Below are 20757 nucleotides of genomic sequence, written 5' to 3' on the forward strand. Positions count from 1 at the left end.
CAGAGCAATGGTTTTTGGTTTGTTTTCTGTGAGCTTTGCCTACGAAATAAGACCAAAATACATTTCAGAGGCATCTAGACCAACAGGTCTTATGAATTTTTCTTCCTATTATGTGAATTTATTAAGAGTTTGGCATTTAAATTACTTACCAAGCTCTCTGTCATTTTGAAAATCTAGCCCACTGTAGTAAAGGAACAATCCATCAACTGGCTAACCATAGCTAATACTTCCTTCCTTTGACATACGGCAAATCAAATGATTCCATATGTGGTCCCTCTAATTATGCCAAGAACTTAAATACTTCTGGATCTGGAGGTGTAGTATCATTGCTGACATTTATTTTACTGCTCTGAGTTTCCATTTGAGTTATATACTCTGTTGTCACAGAATCACAGAATTGCAGGGGTTGGAATGGGCCTCAGGAGGTGATCGAGTCCAACCCCCGAGGTCTGACATACCTGCAGTACTAGTGCAGGTGCATGTATGCTGTACAGTACTTTGGTATGGGAAATCCTGCAATAGGCTGTTCCCACTCTAAAACTTTGGATAAAGTTGCAGATTTTGGCCGATGTTTCCAAGTTAGACTAGTTGGCTGAATCATATGGATGAGGGATTATTTTCTTTAAATAAGAAATAAGTTTACTTTGTGTCCTTTCGGGCCAAGCACAAGTAGAGTGAGGATACAGAGAAGGGTTTAGTCTTTTGAAGACTTAAGTATTCACAGAGAAAACAGGAAAATGTCAGTATGAGAACTTGAATTGTTTTTACAGTACTGTAGAGAAATCTGCTGTATAATAAATACTGAGATTCTGCTTCAGAAACACCCTAATTAAGCTTCCTGCTTCAAATCTGCATTCAAACCAGTCCAACTGTAGCCACCACTGATAGTTGCTGTTCTGTGCCCTGGCTGTGCAGCTGGATTACCTCTAGTTGAAGCTGTGTGGAGACTGGATGTCTCTGCACATTTCATTTATCTGTCAGGACATCAACTGTTCTGGGTTGGGGAGGGTTTGAACAGCAATTCATCGGGCTTTGCATCACTAAAGCTGCTAGTCATGGCACAAAGGAGATAGCAGAAAGTTATCCAAGTAGATGTGATGGGAGAAGAAGGAATGTCCATTTTGGCTGTAAATCAGTTTAAACACATAGGTCAATTTAAGCATACAGTGAAACTATGCCTGAAGTCAGTGAAGTGGTTTGCAGTTTGCCTGTCTTTTCTGCAAAGAAAACTGTCAATTTTATGATAAATGTGTAGGATCAGTTATGTTTTTCTCTCCAACAGAACTTTCTAAACTCCAGTAGCTGTCCTGAAATACAAGGCTTCTTGCACGTGAAAGAGCTGGGTAGGAAATCATGGAAGAAATTGTATGTGTGTTTGAGGAGGTCAGGACTTTATTGTTCTACAAAAGGAACTTCAAAGGTAAGATTAAAAAAGAAGTTGCACGCGACTAACATGTGACAGGAGTTTCTTCTTTTACAGTGGATTTTTTGTCCTGTTTATTTTTAAATGTCTGCACAAAGTGTTTCCCTTTTTATTGCATAGAAAAGGACAAGCAAACCATGATCAAATGAAAACAAGTCTTGGGCTCTGAGTTTATGACAGTGGCTTTGTAACTTTGTTATACAATAAAATCAACCTAGCCAGACAACAGAATTGTGGTTGCTGAATCACCTTAACAGGGTTAACAAGAAAAATCTTACTCTTCCTACATGTTGTTGATGAATTTATTTTAAATGATACTTTGAAAAATATTTGGCATTATCTAATTTTCAGAGTTTCCAGAAGCAATGAAATAGGCTATGCCACTTTCAATTCAGTGCATCTGAATAAGTATTTTGTCAACTTCTTCTATGAAGCACCTTAGGCTAGTAGGCTGATAATTGCAACATGCAATGTCCACTTCGGGCTTTCTGAGAGGAGCAGAGCGTTCATATACTGCCCTCTGTTGGATATTGGTCTTTCGAGATTGCAGTGCTTGCAGGAAGGTGTTCCAGAAGCTGACTCTTATATGTTCTAAAACACATTACTTCTGCAGGAGCCAAGACATTTGCAGTTGTTGGCTGACCTAGAAGACAGCAATATCTTCTCATTGATAGCAGGCAAGAAGTTGTACAATGCACCTGCAGAGTATGGATTTTGTATAAAGGTAAATCTCACAAAGTTCTTTCAGAATACAAGATGGTGACAGTAGCTCAGAGCCCTGCCAGCTAAATGGGATGTATGTAAAAGTCTGCAAGTATTTCTGTCAGGAAGACCTGATCTTGAAAGTCTTTTGTTTGGCAGACGTCCTATGAATCTTGCCATCATTTTATGTGACATTTTTAACACTTTGTCTGTTGCTTCTTTGGATTGGGAAATTTCTGTGCAGGATCAGCTTGGTGCTGAAGCACGGTGTGCCTGTGAGGTGGCCTTGGTTCACCTTACACATGAAATCATTTTTTCCTAGTAGTCTGATGGAACAGGAAAGTTTCTCTGGGCAGTGAGTACCAAAACTGTGTAGCAGAAAGGATCAAACTGTGATCTCATCTAACTACCATAATTATGGGCCAGAGGTTTGCATTTATTTCAAGTGAAGGACTGTCATGGAAGATAAGAAATACAGATAAGCAGTTGCCCTTAAGGATTTTAAAACTGTTGTGCTGATGGATAGGATTGTATTTTTTGCAAGAATAACCAGATCAGTTCAGAAGATTTCTCAGCATTTAGGATTATTATTAATTTGCTTTCTTTAGAGATATTCTTTCTCTAGCATGTGCATATACTTGTACGACTTATTTTTATGGAGGAAGAAGAATAAGGCATAGCAGCATAAGCTCTTTCCTGATCGGATCGCATCCAGAGTTGTCCCTTTTATGTGCTGCCACTGAAATGTCAGTAAAAGTACTTCAAAGCTCCATCTCATTTTCTGTCAAGAAAATATGGATGGGAGCTGGTTTTATTGACAGCAATGAAGTCATCTCCTTCCTAGCAACTGTTCTGGAGCTAGACTGTATCGGTTTGACTTAGTAGAGGCTGGCTAAGGATATGTACTGAACTGATGGAAGCAGACATTTGGGAAGGTTCTCAGTGGGAAGAGCCCAAGCGCTCTCTCTTTCTCTGCAGGGCAGCATCATGGCAATGTAGGCATTTCTGGTCCATTCAGGATAAAGCCTGTCATCTCCTACATGTACTGAGCACTTTACTTATGGTCAGCATCAGAAGCTGCCACAACCAGCAACTGAGTGCATTAGGTTAGAAAGTTGTGAGGGGCACTGCACAGGGAGATACATAAAAATCTGAGCATAAACAGCAGGAAAAGCTTTAAACTGCAGGAGAATTTCTAGAGTGATGACTGTATGGGAATGATGGTGGTACAGCAAAGAGGGCATGGAAGGGAAGGATCTGGTTTCTATCTATTTCTGATTCTTGAAGGCGTCTGTGTGGCTTAGGATCAGTTACTGAAACTTTGGGTCTCCAAACAAACAAAAAACAGGTACGCTCTTTGTTTCTCCTTCTGAAATGACTTGAGTACCTTGTTCCTATACACATGCAAGAATTGCAGACTATTACAGAGCTCTGACGTTTATCTTGCTGGATCAAGCAAAGAAAGTAATTTCATTCAAAACTTGTTTGACTTCTGATGAGCTTGAATTCAGGGCGACATAAGCCTTCTCTGACCAGTTCGTAGACATTTACTATATTTGCCTTTACTTTACAGTAAATTTACAGTGTTGTTGGCTTTTACTGAATGGAACTGAATTCTTTCTAATCCTCTATAGCCCAACAGAGTAAGAAATGAAACAAAGGAACTGAGGTTGTTGTGTGCTGAAGATGAGCAAAGTAGGACATGCTGGATGACTGCCTTTCGACTCCTCAAGGTATCAGATTTCTTCTGTAAATACAGCTATACCTGTTGTCAAGTTGCCGTTGCCATTTTTTTGCTCATTAAAGAATACCTGTATGTTCTTGAATGTCATCTACCTCCAAAATAACAGGACTAAGAGCAGCATGCAAGATAGAACTGTCCCTCCTGAACTTTTAAGCACTGCACTGAGATGAATCTGTGCATATGAATTCAGTATAATTTCAGAGTTACTGTATAAGTACCATATAGAAAGCATTTTCATTATGGTAAGTGAACATCTCACCTAGAACAGAGTGCTTTTTGACTTCTTAGTTTTTTCAATTATTTTTTTTTTTTTTTCCTGAAGGTTCAGAAACAAGTTAAGTAACAAAAATCCCACTTCTCTTCCATGCATTTATCTTACTCTCTAGTATTCTTGTTTCAAAATCTAACAAAGAGATGTAATTTTAAAAAGGGGCACACTCAAACTGGTACTATAGTACCCCATACTAGATAAACATCCACCAAAACAGGAATGGAAACACTGAACTCATTCAACTGTAGCTCTTTCTATAGTAAACATAGAATTATGGGTCCTTAGATAGGGCCAACCACGAAATCCCTTTATGTCAGGGAGCAGGGCTGTCCCCAGACACTGCAGTCTGTCCTGTCTGTGACTGCTGTGTGCCAAGCTGTGCCCGAGATGAGTTTTGTCATCATTAGTGCTGTAAGCAAGCACTAGGGGACATGGCTTCAAGGCTATGCCAGGATGTTGCTTGAGGCCACTGTGGGCTCCATCTGCTTGGTCTCTCACCCAAGTGACTGCAGTTGCTTTTCCTGCATAAGAATCAGGTCACAGCAAAACCTGTGTGTTCCACTCCACTCCAGACCTCTCCAGCAAAATGCCCTTCTCCCCACCAGCACTGCAGCACTACCTGCTGAAGGCACATTTCCACACTGTGACTAGGGTGCTGATGGGAAGCAGGTGTGTCAGTGAGTATGTGGTTTTGTGGCTTCCTGGGTTAGAGGAAGAGCTCCAGAGATCGTGGAATCATTAAATCAGAGAATAGCCCAGGTTGGAAGTGATATTAAAGATCATCTAGTTCCAGCCCTCCTGCCATGGTTAGGATTGCCAACCATCAGGCTGCCCAGTGCCCTCCATTCAGCTTGGCCTTGAATGCCTCCTGGGATTGGGCTGTGTTGCATGAATGTCTTTTATTTCCCATCCCAGCAACTTTCAAAGCTTTGTCTTGTTAGTCTGTTCTTAAGATGCGACAAATGTTTACTACAGTTATCTTTTCCTTTCTTTGGGTAGACTGTGTATCATGCAAAACCCTGTAAAAGCAGGGAAAACAAATAAGACATCTAAGCCTGCAGGTATGAAGCCGCAACATTTTGGTCTGCTGCCTGTTCTCCATTTACATTGAGTCATCTTCCAAACCAGCACATGTCTCTGAATGATCTCCAAATATCACCTGGTTTGTTAATTATAAGAAACTCTTTACAAATTGCAGTACAGAAATCCCATCCCTATTTTAGCTACGTACAAAAAAAAGATGTACTGGCTATAGGTATTTCAGTTATGGGCCTGGACTGAAGAAACAATCCTAGGTATAGTTTGCATATTTGTTTTCTGAAAAGCTGGTAACTGTTGGCCCTCATTATCTAATGTTCACTGTGTTGACTTGGCTCAAATTTAATACAATATTTTATTTCCAGGTCACATCCAGATGCTTCTTTGAGATTGTTATTATTGCTGATTGTTGTTATTTCTGATTTATATGTAATTTTTCATTGTAAGCGAACTGCAGCAATAGTGGATCAGTTAACTGTAGTGACTCATTTAACTTGTGCCTCGAGGTTACCATTTATGATGTCTTCAAAAGAATGAACAGGTTAGGTACACAGGTCGACACACTATGGTCCTGGAATGGCAAAAGGAAGCTCCCTAGCGTACAGAGTTACCAAACGTGTAGACATACTTCATACATGTTCGGAGGAGTCTTTCTTTGTAGTGCGACCTGTGGCAAAAACAGTATGGTGTTCAGTGTATGTGCACTGGCATCTAACATTACCCTTATGCACTTAACTTTAGGAAAAAAGAGATTTTGTTCTTAAGAACCAGTGAAAGATGATTAAAGGCATGTAGTCAGGGAAAAATTAAAGCCGTGCCTCGCAGCTACAGCTGTGGCTCTCCTTTTTATTTACCTGCACATTCAGCTTTTGGTAATCATACAGTTTTACCTCGTTAGCAAAATTACATATACAACTTCAATTAGAACATTCTGTAAGCAACGTTGATGTACTTCAGCTGTGCCCCTCTTGGGAAGGCACTGAGTACTGCCCAAGCTACCAGTGTTTCTAAAATTGATCTGAGTGAAGGAGGAGGGATATGAGTAGTTCACTCACTTTTTAAGGATGAGAAAAATACTGGAAGTGTTACTTTCTGTCAAAATTTATTAAAGCATGGAGTGAATTAGAAAGCTTTATAACATTGTGAAAGCTGAATTTGTCTTTGTGTTATCTTTTACTAGACTTCTCATGCATATATACATATGTTTAAGCTCAAATTATTGGAGGGTAAAAAGAGGGGGAGGTGATATCTGGACCTTGAGTGAAAGCTTTTATTCTATAAGGAATATATGTTAATAGCTGAGAGTGGCAGAGATGAGCTGTGTATCTTGCTCAATCTTGTAGAAGCGCTATCTTTTAAATAAAGTTATTGTGCATACTTATTGCTCTATTCCCACCTGCCAATCACTATTCCTCAATGCAAATTGCTCTGGGACAGTTTCTGATCACGGACATAAAGTGACAGCACCTTGTTCCTGTGTAAGTGGAATCACTACACACTTCTTTTTCTAGGGTATACCTTTGCATAACGATTTGTTTGCTTTTCTGTTGACAGTATGGAATGCTGCTGTATCAGAATTACAGAATTCCCCAGCAGAGAAAAGCCATGCTTCCACACTTTTCCACTCCAGTAGTAAGTAATGACCTTTGTTTCCTTAACGTATCGTGCTTAAAAAGATGTTCTGACTTTTGCATTTTAAAAGTGGAAAATTTTACACTAAGAAATGTAAATTCAGCATTATGTAGCAAATCAATGTCAAGTTCACATTTTCTATGAGTACAAGTTATGTAGCTGGCTCTCCGCTTATCTTAGGTTTACATTATCCACGTGATTGAAAAATCTTGGATATGCCAGGCACTTAGAGATGTACAGCACAGAGACATCTGGCTGTCCCTGCAGAAGCCAGCTTAGGTCTGGCAAAACACACTCTTAAATCTCATAAAAAGTGTTGGGCCAAAAGCTGACTGTTAGCTATCTAAAACTGAAGATGCTATATTTGGATCCCAGCTGGCCCTGGAAGTGAGTGGGATATGGTAACAGGGCAAGTGGGCAACCTGAACAACAGAGACTTTGGATCTTCTCCCTTCCATATGGCCTATAAAGATAAAACCATGTATTTTTGTCTGTTAATGCTTTTCAAGGAAAAGAAAAATAGCCATGTTTCCCATGTTGTTAAAGGATAGCTTTGGAAAGTCTTCTGAAAGCAAAACATTTTGAAATGAAACTCTCTCAAGTTGGTTTTTTCTTTCCCTGTTTTTTGAAACAAGTGAAAATTCCTTTTCAGAGAAGTGTATCTGAAAACTCACTAGTAGCAATGGATTTTTCGGGGCAAATAGGAAGAGTTATTGAAAATCCTGTTGAAGCACAGAGTGCTGCCATGGAAGAAGGACATGCTTGGAGGGTAGCTATTTTCTCTTCTTTTCTATTTATTTTTTTCATCAGTGTCTGTTGAGAGCCAAGACACAGAGTGTGCTATGATACTAGTGCAGTGCTGGTCACAGTATAGCTTAGATCCGACCTGAAACAATCACACTGCAAGCATGCAGATCTGAAAGTCGATATCCATCTTTAGCGAAACTGTCACATTCACAACAACCTTCTACCACTGCTTCTCTGTCCCCCTAGTGTCCAGAGGAAAGTTGAGGGGGAAAGCAGACTCACCAGAACTTTACTGCCAGTTTGCAAAACCAGTCTCTGAGGAGGAATATGTCAAATTAAATGCTTCCCCACATGGAAGAGTCTGGGGCTCTGACTAATGGCTTGCTCCCAGTAAGTTTAATTGCAGAAAATATACAAGAGGCAGAACCTCTTGCAATGAAAACTGATGTAATTTGTTTATAGTGTCTTGTGGACAGGCAGCTGCAGTACAAGTTTTCCCCCATGCTCGTCTCTTAGGGAATAGGAGTCATCACTGAAGCACTAGCTAGTGCTTTATGTACGGGAGGGAAATACTGCTTGATTTACTGAGTGCCCAGTATTTTGCCTGAGCAGAAACATATCAGACTTTTCTTTTTTTCTGTCATATTTTTTCTTTTCTTTTCTTTTTTTTTTTTTATTTTAAAGATACTGAGCTTTCACCATTAACATCTGGCTTGCGTTTTAAGCCAACTGAACTGAGCTGCTGCTTGTAGATTAGTCCCCTTCAAAGTTGCATTTCTTTTTCTCATCCTTGCATTAAACTTGCCGAGCCCCAAGTTTCCTGTAAATTAAATCTGTATTGCATGTGCACTAATTCTCTTCTGTTGAGGTTTTAGTGTGGATTTAATGGTAATTCATTTTCTCTATAGAAACGTAGCACAAGAATGAACATCTTGGGTAGCCAAAGTCCACTCCACCCTTCCACACTGAGTACAGGTAAATTCTGCTGTTTGTAAGCATAGCGTAAGAGGCTTTGATGAGTAAATAAAAGATTATTTCCTACAAAGACAGAATGCAACCATGCAGTGTTAATGCCCTTATATGAAATACTATGTTTTATGAGTAACTTCTGTCATTAGTATGCCTACCTATAAAGACATTATAGAAGGAACTTACCTTTCTTTTAAGGCACGCTCAAGATTTGCTTCAATTTTAATCTTTTGAAACCCAGATTTTACAAAAATTGAAAATACATAAATGTTTACAGCTAAAAAAAATAATAATCCAAAAGTCAGTTCTTCATTTTGAACAAGGAAGGTCAACAAGTGATTTGATTATCTTTAAAGTAAGTCTTCCAAATAGCGTTTATCCTGTAATAACTGCATAATGTAAAGCACAGATACCTGTAATGTGAGCCTTGAACATCTCTCTGACATTGTAAGTTTATTAAAATAATAGGAAATTGCACATTAGTGTCCTGAATTCCTTAAGAGGGAACACAGGTATTCTGAGTTTTGATTCTGCTGAATGGAACTTAGACATATCATCTGAAAAACAATGAAACAGTAATAGTTCTGAGGATAACTGCAACCTTGAAAGCACAATCTGAAGTGCTTTTCATTCTCCTAGAGTTAATTAAAGGGACTTGGTTCTACCTTGTTAGCTCACATATTGCAATCCAAGAATTGTTTAGGTGCAGCATTTTCAGGAGATGGTGCAAGGGCAATGTCGCCTACCTGATCGTATCTCTGCAAATCCTAAGGTCTATGGAGATATTGCCTGTGCACTTGGTTTATGCAACAGCTGGTGATCTTCTTCATATTGATTCATTTTCATACTGTCAAAAACAATTCATATTCTGCAACAAAACGATACCCACTTTTAAAATGTGGAAATAAATATCATGTGGAAGTAACTGGTGTACCTTACTGTTTTTTAACTATTGTCTCTTTTCCCTCTCACCTCCAGTTATTCATAGGACACAGCATTGGTTTCATGGCAGAATCTCCAGAGAAGAATCTCACAGGATTATTAAGCAACAAGGGCTAGTAGATGGGTAGGTATTCCTGTTGTTTGGTATTTATGATCTCATGGTAAGTACTATGGACAAGAACACAACTTCTGCTGTAAGGCCTTACAGGTTTGTAGGCACTAATAAGTAACCTGGTTCCTAGCGGTCCCATTATAAATTGCCTGGAATTCCAGAAGCCTGAGTACATGTTTGCAGGACTGGGCTCTAACACTCATCTGGAAAACAAAACATTAAGAATACACGACTTCTTGTTCTGTTGGTAGTTTTTTCTTTCAACAGAGGTAATCAAATTTTAGAGAATGTTAGAATTTGAAAATAATTAATGACTTCAAGCTGCATCGAGGAAATATTTCTTCAGGCAAAGCTGTAATTATCCATTTGCACACAAATTTGTAATCAGCTATTTGTGCTTCTTTGCGTGTATCAGAGCAGCTGATGATTATTTCTTCCTATTTCTGTTATAGAGGAAAGAAGGTACCTGTTCCATTTCTGTAAATTGGCTATAGCTGAGACTTAAGTATTTTCGCAGCATCCTTGTTTCACTTAGCTGCATGTAGCTATGGTAATTCTAGAAAAAATCCTTAAATTGGAGTTCAACAATGAATTATTTGTTGGATGAGAAGAACGTGGTTGTCTTCATTTCACCAGTCTCACTTCTGATAGGGTTTAGGTAGAAGCTTCCATACTGTCTTCTCAGGAAACAATTGCAACAGCATTTTCTGATTTGGGAGCATAACTAAGTTTTTTATTCATAGCTTGTGGAGAATGAAACACATTAGAGAAAAAGTGCATGTGCATGTTCATCAAGCAGTGTTTTTTATTGCTCTGGATTTTTTTTTGTCAGTGTTGATGGCCTAAAGCTATTGGGATTTGTATGAAAAAAAAAGACTTTAGCTAGCAGACCAATGAAAGCAAAAGAGCACTGCTGAAGATGGGCACAGCTGATTTGTTGAGTTCCTGGCTCTCTCTCATTACAGAACTGCTTGGCTATCTTGGGTCCATTTTCACATTTTGCATTAAGAATCTGACAGTCCATGCTTTTTTGAGTATTCATGACGCCTTTGAGACTGTTCAATTTGTACTCCAGACTATCTTTAGTCACTATGGAAGGCTGAGATTGGTTAGCATTCATACAGCAAAGGAATTGTATTACTTGTGTGCTCTGAGATCTATAGGTGACAGTTTACAGAAGTCTTGTTTGTGTTCTCCTGCTATGTGTGTTCTTGAAAAAAGGAAGCTAAAAAGTTAACACTGTGGAAGAATAGGGAAAGGAAGGCTTCTAATGGATCTTATTAACATGTCCAGCTATGTAAATATGAAGGTGATGCTTCTATTCTTCGTTTGTTTCTTGAAGCTATTGTTGAGGGTATATCTGTACGTGTGGTCATTGCTACTGCAGACAGGCTGTTTTTTGCCAAAGAAGTTGCATAAACACTTGTGGGGTCAGTTGTGCTAAGCTTTGCACTGTATCCCCAGTTTAGGATACTTTGCATTATCTGAAATAGCTAGATGAAAGGTAATGTAGAAATATCTGCAGGACCAGCTAGAGTGACTGTAGGGCAGGGGCAGGTGAGATCTTTCTTGCTGAGATGAATCCCAATTGTAAAGTCTTAGGTTCCTTTTCCACACGTCTTGTCTTACTAGGAAGAAAAAGGGAAGTGAAACATGTTTTCCAGTAGTGGCGATACATGCCATCTCTTGGTATTGGAGTGATCCTGGTTACGATGGTGCATTTTTGTGGTATTGACATTTCTCAGTTGGCTCAGAGGAGCTAGGGTAAGTTCTTTCAGGTCCATAAAGTACAAGCAGTTCTTGCAACTCAACCTTGAAAGAGCATGTTCCTGCCTTCGTGGTTAGCCAGTAAGAGGGCTTGAGGCCTGACCAACTACAACACTTAGCCATCTCACAAGTCCACTTGTGATTAGCATTCTGGGCTTTATACCAAAGGGATATACTCATTTCCTGTGGCAGGGAGAGGTTCTCCTACCTCAGCTCATAAATGTTAAGGAAAGGAGACATTTTTGATTACCTAAACTGTCTATATACTTTTCCTTGCTAAAGTATAGATATAACTATTTGAATTAGGATTTTGTGGGTCAGCTCAGAAGTGACAGTTCCATTGTTGTTGCTAGTTATACTTCCTAAAGCATATTCTTTTCTAAGGATGCTGAGAGAAAAGTAGTCTCTTTTAGAGGTAAATCATTTTGTGTAATCCCCATCCTGATGATGTGGATGTTAATTAACCGAGAAGTCATTTTAAGGAAGTAATGATCTGTTTGTGGAATTGCAGCCACTTACCTTAAATGTAATTTACTAACACTGAAGTTCTGTAAACTAATCCAAGATACTGGAGGATGGGAAAGAGTTCTTGTATATTAATACAAAAAAGCTTCATGCGTACGTAGGTCACTCTGAAAGTAATGCCTCCTACATGGGTTGCTCAAAAAGTAATGGGTTCTATTTATTTCTGTGGAAAAAAGTGCAGGTGCACAATAAAAACTATTTGATAGAGCAGATTCTCAGCTACAAAACACCACCATTAGCTAACCATTTTTGCTAGTGATGAACAAGAGCATGCATGCTGTACACGTAAAAATCGTGAACCACAGTTTCACAGCTGCTGTGATAGTATTGTTGCCCACCCTGTTCATCAGGTGTCAAGGCTGACGCCTTCAGCCTTGTATTGGTTCAGTATCCTGACAGTCTTGCACATGGTGTTCTTTCTGCCTCTTTATTTGAGTTTTTTGTGAGCTTCTTGGTGTAAACTTTGCAATATTCTGGTGTTCCCACCATCATTACCAACGTATTGAAGCCTATGTTCAGCTCCATACACAATTCTGTGATTATATTCTGGAGATTTGTGCAGATTATCTTTCACATGACTGCTGCCACTGCTGAAACGCACCAGTCACCGCCTCACTGTGCTCACATCCACTGTTTTGTCTCCATAAATGTTCAGCAAGTGTCAGTGAATGTCAGTGGGTACAGTTTCTTTTGCATGGAGGAATTCAGTGACTTCATCACTTGGCTTCGTCCACACTTCCATGTCAGATGCCATTCTGTCAGGCTTCCCCTCTGCCGCCATCTGTCGCATGACAACAAAATGCAATGAAATATTGGTGGGAAGGTTCAACCTTTACTGCCATTCCACCAACATCTGCCTCTGACATCGTGAGCCAACTTCATAAAGTAGGAGGCATTACTTTTGAGGCAGCCCTCAAAAGGGGAAGAACATACATAGGGGAAGAAATGATGACATGCATTTTTCACTTTTTCTTCTTCTGTTAGTCTTGCATAAGCCTGGTATAAAAACGAAGAGCAAATTGCCTGTTAAAGCAACTGAGGAAGAGTTAGGCAGCAGTACAGAATTACTTAGTACTTCTGATTATTTACATAGAAACGGATTGTTGTATTTACTGTGTGTTTAAAAATGTTCTCTCCTAGGCTATTTCTTCTCCGGGACAGCCAAAGTAATCCAAAGGCATTTGTACTTACACTTTGCCATCATCAAAAAATAAAGCATTTTCAAATCTTGCCGGTAAGTAACTTTTTTTTTTTTCCAAAACTGATAATAAAAAATAGAATAAATTGTAAACAGACAGCATTGTCATCATCCAAAGAGGCCTCGTTTTATCTGCCAATGGCATGAACAGGCATGTTTCCATTAGGAAATGCAATTCTTTAGAACTGTCAAAAGTCTGAATAAAATTCCATCTTAACATTACCTGGAAAACTAATTTAAACCACTGAGGTATAACAGTAATGCAACATAACTTGTATTCTGTGACTGGCAGCAACAGCCGCACTTGTCTCCGTATCACTTCAGCAAACTTAGAAGAAATGACAGGAGGTTTTAAAAAGTTTATCTGAAATTTTATCCCAGAATGTTGAGCTCAAAAAAATCTTACATCGAGGCAGTGAGAACTACTTGATTTTATCTCAGCCAGAAAGAGCAGCAAAAGTTTAAGATCTTGTAGACCTGCTCGTTGATACAAACCCTCTCGTCTTGCTTGCTAATTTTGGAAACAGCCATCAATTATTTTTGTGGTATTTTTGCTTTATGTAAGAGAAACCCGTGCTGTCTCTACAACTTAGAATTACTCTGCCCACCAGCTTACATTTTTGTGCAGAAAAGATTTCCAGTTGGCTCAACAAAAATTCTTCTCTAGCACTGTGCCCGGTTTCAGGCAGAACTCTAGATACTGGGTTTTCTGTGCAGTGCCTGTCATTTATGTCACGTCACACACTTTTACTTGTCCTGTGTTTGCAACGCTCGCATCTTCTCATGTGCTAACTTGAAAAGGACATTTTATTTCCCCAGTGTGAGGATGATGGACAGATATTTTTCAGCCTGGATGATGGGAACACCAAATTCAGTGATCTAATCCAGCTTGTTGAATTCTATCAACTAAACAAAGGAGTCTTGCCCTGCAAACTCAAACACCACTGCATCCGAGTGGCCTTATGACCTCAAATTTGACTCTCACTGAAGACTGGATTTGCTAGAAGAGTAATTGTAAGAGAACGTTGATACTGGGGAATTGGCAGATTTGTAAGTTGGTAAAAATAAATAAAAATATTATGCACCTTGGGACTCTGAAAGGGATGGATTCGACAGGTGCCAACAGACCGACATTACTGGTTTGTCTAACACCTAAGAGTGATTGCTGCTGAGTGTCCCAGCATCCCAAAAAATGGGGGTGGGGGGGTGGGGGAGGGTACGTAAAACCATTAGTAAATTTGAAACAAAACTGGAAACTATCTTGGCTGGGCCACTTAACAGGAACAAGTGTGAAGAGAAATCTTTGAAAAGAACTCTTGCCCTGGAATAATCTTGACAATTAAGACTAGTGTGTTTACTTTTTGTATTGATCACTTTTTTTGCACTCCTACTTTGTTTTGGATATTGTATGCAGCCTATATTAGGAGCTGATGTGGCTTTTAAAATTCATGCAGGAGTTGGGTATTAATCTGCACCCTAAAATGTATGGAATGCTTCAGCCTAAACGGATCTAGAAGAAAAGCAAGAAGTGTGTGTGTTGTGCGTCTGTATGTGTGTGTGTGCGTGTGTGCATCTCAAAACTTCTCTGGAGACCTGAGGTTCCGTGATCTGCAGATGTCTTTGAAGAAGCAATGAGGATACAGTTCTAACAGAACATACCGCCATGTGTGTACTCTCAAAACTGTTGACTTGTAGCATTATGGCTGTAGTATGTTGGTGGCATATTAGTGGCATCCAGTCATGCGAAGACTGTATTAGATTCTATGCACAAACTTTTATTATTGAAGTGGTGATTTGTTTTTTACAGCCTTTTGACTGTTTTCCTGAGGAAACCTACTGTTACTAAATAGAATAGGACTGAATGACAGTTGTATCTGAAACCACCCTTTGTTTTTTTTTGTGAGAAGATTCTTCTTCAGGTAGTCTTAGTAAGAGAAAACAAAAGCAAGCAAACAAACAACAACAAAACAACAGTGTTTTTAGCTTTATAGCTCCTTGAATTTCTGGACTGTTTCAAAGAGCTGTTTCCATGTTGTAAAGCTACCGTGACACAAAGCTCTCTTGGGGAATAGGGCGTAGAAGTGTCTCCCCTCTGCTTTTGGAATGGCCACAAAAGTTTGCATGGTGAGAAAGAACATACTGGGAATGGAAACTCATTTCATTGGGACTTGCAATTGTGAACCAGCCACTGGCAATACCATCCACGGAGGTAACTGGTGATTGCTGTGTTGTACACACTAAAGCACACCGGTACCTACTGCAGACAAGCGTATATCCTGCTCTGGTGCTGGTTTGTCATCAGAATCACCTTTTTGTTAATGCTTAAATCAATTATTTAATGTTTACACAATGATTCTTTCTGATGATAAATCAGTACTAAAACAAGTCCCTTTTTAACTCCTTGAATTGCAAATGGCATCCTTTGAACAACACAGTCCATGCAGGAACTGTTACTGGATTAGCTTTCCAACACTTCATGCGGTTATCCGTAGTGTGAAATATTTCACCTGGGAGCTTTCAGAACGTAGCGCAGAACGGAGCATTCTTGAGATGGTGAACAATTTACACAGACCCGTTCATCCTTACTAATGTTTGCCACTGGGTTTGAAATCCTGGCCATCAGAAAGGGTAGGCAAGGAAGAGAATTCCACACCTTTAGGTCTTCATGTAGTGTTGAGAATAGCTTAAGACAAACCATAACCTGCCTGAGTCGTCCATATCAGCTTATAACTATGTCAATGGTATAGAAACACTGTATTTTAGTTTACAGAACACATTTAGTATTTTTTTTTTCCATTTAATGTCTAGATATACAAATGAAGAAACTTGATTTTGTTTTTAGTAGAAACCTTTTTTTTTTTTTTTTTTTATATTAATTGTACATAGTGAAACGAGTGTTCCTGCTTTCTAGACAATGTATTTTAAAACCTTGAAATTAAGCTAACTTAAGTCTGACTTCACTTTGCATGCTTCTATTTGGCCCCTCTTAGGAGAAAAACGATACTTGTATTGACTACATTACCAGTTTAATAAGACCATTTATGCTGTAGTTTTAAGTTTTTCTGTTTACATAGCTTAGTGACAGCCATGCATTTTTCCCAGTAGGCGGATAGTACTTGCAGTGTTTCATATTTATAAAAAAAAGAAGAGAAAAAGAAAAAAAGAGAAACTTGCATCTTATTTAAATTGAGAATAAAAGTTTGACTATGAATCATGATTTTTGTATGTAGATGGTTGACTTAGTATTTTGTACTTTTCCCAGCTAAAAGTGAGCTGTTTTGAGAAGGTGACCACCTTCAAAGTGGCAACAATCTTACTTAAGCAGATCACTGCTTTGTCTTCTTTCTGCTGGAAAACAGCCGGTACCACCTTAGTTTTCCAGCAGATTCAGCTGGCTGCCAGCTCAGAATACCAAGGACTGAAGGACATTTGACTCTTATTTTTGTATTTAAATGACATGAATGTAAAGGGGATGCTCAGGGTTGTTTTGGAGCCTGTTGAATTTTTATCTTTTTGCCTGTGATTTTATTTTCTAAATAAATACTTCATGTAGCAATCTTGAATATGTTGAGAAGGAAAATGCCAAACCATTTTGGTAATGAGGTTACTAGTTAAGTTATGTTATGATAGGTGTTAAAAGTACAAGAAAACTTTTTATTTGTTAATTAATCTTGAAGAAACACGTGCCTCAGTTTAGATGTTTTGTCTTATCTTTTCTGCACTAAATACCTGACAGTTTGACCAATCAATGCACCTTTCCAGTGGCAAGACTTGCTTATCGTAAATTATATTGTCACAATGCAAGATTTAGTGACTGTAAAATGGAATAAAGTTTAAAGTTTCAGGGAATGCAAAAGGTATTAACTTAAGAGACAAAACCTTTATTCAATATGCTTTGCTTCATACTGTAAATAGCTTTTTGGCTTGTGAACCTAATTGTAATCTTTCAGGTATTTTTGTACAAATAAGGGACTGATATTCTGTTTCTTGTAATTAGAAATAAACGTTAATACAATGCTATTCATTTTATATTGGAATGAATGTCTTCTCTGGGGTGTGTCTGTGTTCACAGCTTATCTCTTAATTTGGGGTTATTCGGGGTGGGTTATCATTAAATGTCTCTTAAGAAGAGTTAAAGGAAAACAGAATAGGATGCCTCTGTTTCCACTGTTCTGTGGAAATATCTGTGTTCAGTATGTCCTGCATCTAAAGAAGTCATTCACCCCTTTTGTTTGAAGAAAATCGTTTCAGTATGTGTTAACGTGTCAAACAGACAAGTGGATGGCATGAAAAAAAAAGCAATGATGGCAAACAGATGTTCCTAAGTCTGCCCCTGGTAGGGCAGTATTGTCATCTGCGTGTTTGTGGCACGTGCAAAATGATGCCTGCAAATCTGGCCTGAGGTGTTTTCCTCAGCAGGTAGCTGTGCTATCAGAGCACTCCCAAGTACAACATTAATCTGGGTATGAAATGGGAATAGGTGAGAGTTGAAGTAACTGTTGTTCCTGATAGGAGGTTTGTGCTGGTGTTACATGAGTTACAGAACAACGGGCAGTATGTGACGTGATCAGGCAACGTATGAACCCACATAAAACCCTTTAGCAGGAAGTTCACCTTACAAAATACTGTAAATGCATTTGAACCTACGAGTAAATTGAAACCAGACAAGTGTTTTGCAGCCTGCAACTGCAGCACTGCCATCCTGATGTGCACACAGAAACATAAAGTTGTGTTTGTTATACCACCAAATGGCTACTTCAGCCTTGTACCTGCAAACCACCACCAGAGGAGCCATTTCCCACCAGGTAAGTTGAACTATAGACAACTTCAGACTTAGGTCACTGCTATTTTAGTTACTCTTTAATCCGGTTTCTCAGTGTCCAACTTGCATTTTGCCTTGTGACTCGGTCATTGGTTGTCTAACATCTTGGAAACTTGTACAGCAGCGTCAGCAGATGGAAAAAAGAGATAGTCCTTTGAAATATCCACATTGTCTTAGTTTGGGATGCATATGGATCTCAAATATTAAGCCTTCCTTCCTTTAATTATGTTCTGATAACCTAATATAACCACTACTGTGTCCAAGAGCTGTATGCTTTTCATTAGATACTGTGAGTAGTCACATCTGAGACCTCAAAATAAACCAGTTTGTATAACAATAATCTTGCAAACTCATAGCCTGAAGACATTCTGCTCTAATTGTCATTTCCCACAGATGAGAGCAAATGTTTGTACAAGAAATATTGGTTTATCACAAGATGCTAAGCTAACAGTCTAACAGTTCTTGATTGGTCAGGTTGAATGCTTTGTTTTAATCAGGTGTTTGCCACATGTTGGCTGCAGGGTTATGGTGCCTCAAATGCCTAACAGGAAGGCGAAAGTATAAACCAAGCAGGCAGCTCTGAGTTCAAGATGCACCCTGACATTATCGACCCCAATGATCAGCCAAGCTGCACACAGAAGTGTGACAATTGAGAAAAGGGGAGCTCTGAAGAGCTAAAGAGGGAGAGGTGATGGAAAGAGTAGTTGACACAACAGAAGGCTGTGCTGCTAGTCAGAAAGATCAGAACAGGATGGAGAGTTGGCAGAGAGGTACATGATGACTTTGAAAAAAGGCAAGTATAGAATCCTACACCTGAGGAGCAATAACTGCATGCATCAGAACAGGTGGGAGACTGACCTGCTGCAGAGGAGGACCTTGGGATCCCAGTGGGTTACAGGTTGGCCATGAGCCAGCAGTGTGCCCTTGCTAACAAGAAGGCCAATGGGATCCTGGGTTGCAATAAAAAGAGCATGGCCAGCAGTTTGAGGGAGGTGATCCTCCCCTCTCCTCTAGCCCTGGTGAGGCCGCATCTGGAGTACCGTGTCCCATTCTGGGATCCTCAGCTCAAGAAAGAGGGAACTTCTAGAGAGGGCACAGTGGGGGGCCACAGGGATGAGGAGGGGCGTGGAGCATGTCCCCTGAGAGGGGATCTCATCAGTGCTCATGAATATCGAACAGGCAGCAGTCGAGTGGGTGGGGCCAGGCTCTTCTCGCTGCTGCCCAGTAACAGAATTAAGGGCAACGGGCAGACGCAGGATCGCTGGAAATGCCCTGCGAACAGGAGGAAATATTGACTGTGAAGGTATCGGAGAAGTGGAGCAGGCTGCTCACCGAGGGCGCAGAGTCCCCTTCTGTGGAATTCAAAGCCTGGGCAACAGTTAATGCAACTCTGCCTGGATGTTTTCTGGGGCAGCCCGCTCCAGGGAACCCGCTTTAGCAGGGCTGCGGCCCGGGCGGTCCTTCCGAGCTCCGTTCCAAGCCGTCCCGTTCTGCGCTTCTTTTGGGGGAGGCACTCGGCACGGAGCAGACGCGCTCCGCACCGCAGCGGGGAATCGCCTCGCCTGGAGGGGTTAGGCCGGTCAGGGAGCCGTTGTCCTCCGCGTGGCAGCGCTGGTCCGACGGAGCACCCCGTGCGTGCTTCCAAGCAGCCGTTGCGGAGCGCAGCGAGAAGGGAGAGGGTCCGGGGCGCGGGGCGGCGGTTGGCCGGGCCGGGATGTGGAACTGCACGGCAGTGGGCGCGGGGCCTGGAATCTGCCCGCTAGTGGGACTGTCGGCCGCCTGCAGGACGGCGTGACTCAGCGGGGTCTGCGGCAGGCAGAAAGGCCTGGAATGCGGGCCTGTCAAAGAGCGAGGTCAGGACCCTGAAATTCGGAAGAGCAAACTTCAGGCTGTTTAAGGAATTGTTGGCCAAGATCTCCTTGGCTGAAAGGCCACAGAGAGTGGGTGGAGATCAATGGTTCTGTGTCCAGGTGGTAACATGCCCGGGCTGGTAACGAGCTGCATCCCCCAGAGGACTCTGCTGGGACTGGTGTTCTTTAACATCTTTATCAATGACACTGATGATGGAATTGAGTGCACGCGCAGCAAGTTTGCGGACGACGCCAAGCTGAGCGGTGCGGTTGACACAATGGAAAAAAGGGGTGCCATTCAGAGGGACCTCAGCAGACTCAATAGGGCATGTGTACACACTACCCTTGAGAGCAGCCCTGCAGAGAAGGATCTGTGAGTCCTGATGGATGAAAATCTGAACGTGAGCCAGCAGCGTGCTCTTGCAGCGTGGAAAGCAAATGGTATCCTGGGCTTCATCAGAGGAGAGGAGGCCAGCAGGGACAGGGAGCTGATTGTCCCTCTCTGCACTGCCCTTGAGAGGCCCCATCTGCAGTACTGCGTCCAGGTCCAGGGTGCCCAGTACAAGAAGGACAGGGAGCTGTTGGAGAGGACCCAGAGGAGGGCCACAAAGATGATCAGGGGGCTGAAGCGCCTCCCGTACAAAGACAGGCTGAGGGAGCTGGGCTTGTTCAGCCTGAAGAAGCGAAGGTTGCGGGGTGACCTTAATGCAGTCTTCCAGATCCTAAAGGGAGCCAATAGGCAGGAGGACAGCCAACTCTTTACATGGGAAGACAATAGCAGGTGAAGGGAAAATGGTTTTAAGTTGAGAGAGGGAAGATTTGGGTTGGATAGCAGGGAAGTCCTTTTCAGAGAAAGCGATGAGGTGCCGGAGGAGGCTGCCCAGAGATGCTGTGGATGCCCCATCCCTGGAGGTGATCAAGGCCAGGTTGGATGGGGCCCCGGGCTACCTGGTCTAGTGTTACATATGGAGGTTGGTAGCCGTGCATGCAGCAGGGGGGTTGGAGCCTGAGGACC

General features: G+C 41.0%; 1 protein-coding gene across 5 annotated transcripts in view; it reads left to right on the forward strand.

Annotated features, from left to right (window-relative positions):
* GRB10 (growth factor receptor bound protein 10) overlaps positions 1-17092 on the forward strand; it is a 137782-nt gene extending 120690 nt beyond the window's left edge. For all 5 annotated transcript variants that reach the window (XM_072329960.1, XM_072329962.1, XM_072329959.1 and 2 more), the window contains 9 exons: positions 1283-1420; positions 2037-2147; positions 3760-3858; positions 6733-6810; positions 7463-7579; positions 8466-8532; positions 9505-9592; positions 13013-13106; positions 13890-17092. In XM_072329960.1, coding sequence (XP_072186061.1) covers positions 1283-1420; positions 2037-2147; positions 3760-3858; positions 6733-6810; positions 7463-7579; positions 8466-8532; positions 9505-9592; positions 13013-13106; positions 13890-14036 — 939 coding nt within the window. In that variant the 3' untranslated portion in view covers positions 14037-17092. The remainder of the gene's footprint in view (positions 1-1282; positions 1421-2036; positions 2148-3759; positions 3859-6732; positions 6811-7462; positions 7580-8465; positions 8533-9504; positions 9593-13012; positions 13107-13889) is intronic.
* Positions 17093-20757: the final 3665 nt, after the last annotated feature.

Source organism: Excalfactoria chinensis, chromosome 2, assembly GCF_039878825.1.
Source record: "Excalfactoria chinensis isolate bCotChi1 chromosome 2, bCotChi1.hap2, whole genome shotgun sequence".
NCBI classification, from domain to species: Eukaryota; Metazoa; Chordata; class Aves; order Galliformes; family Phasianidae; genus Excalfactoria; species Excalfactoria chinensis.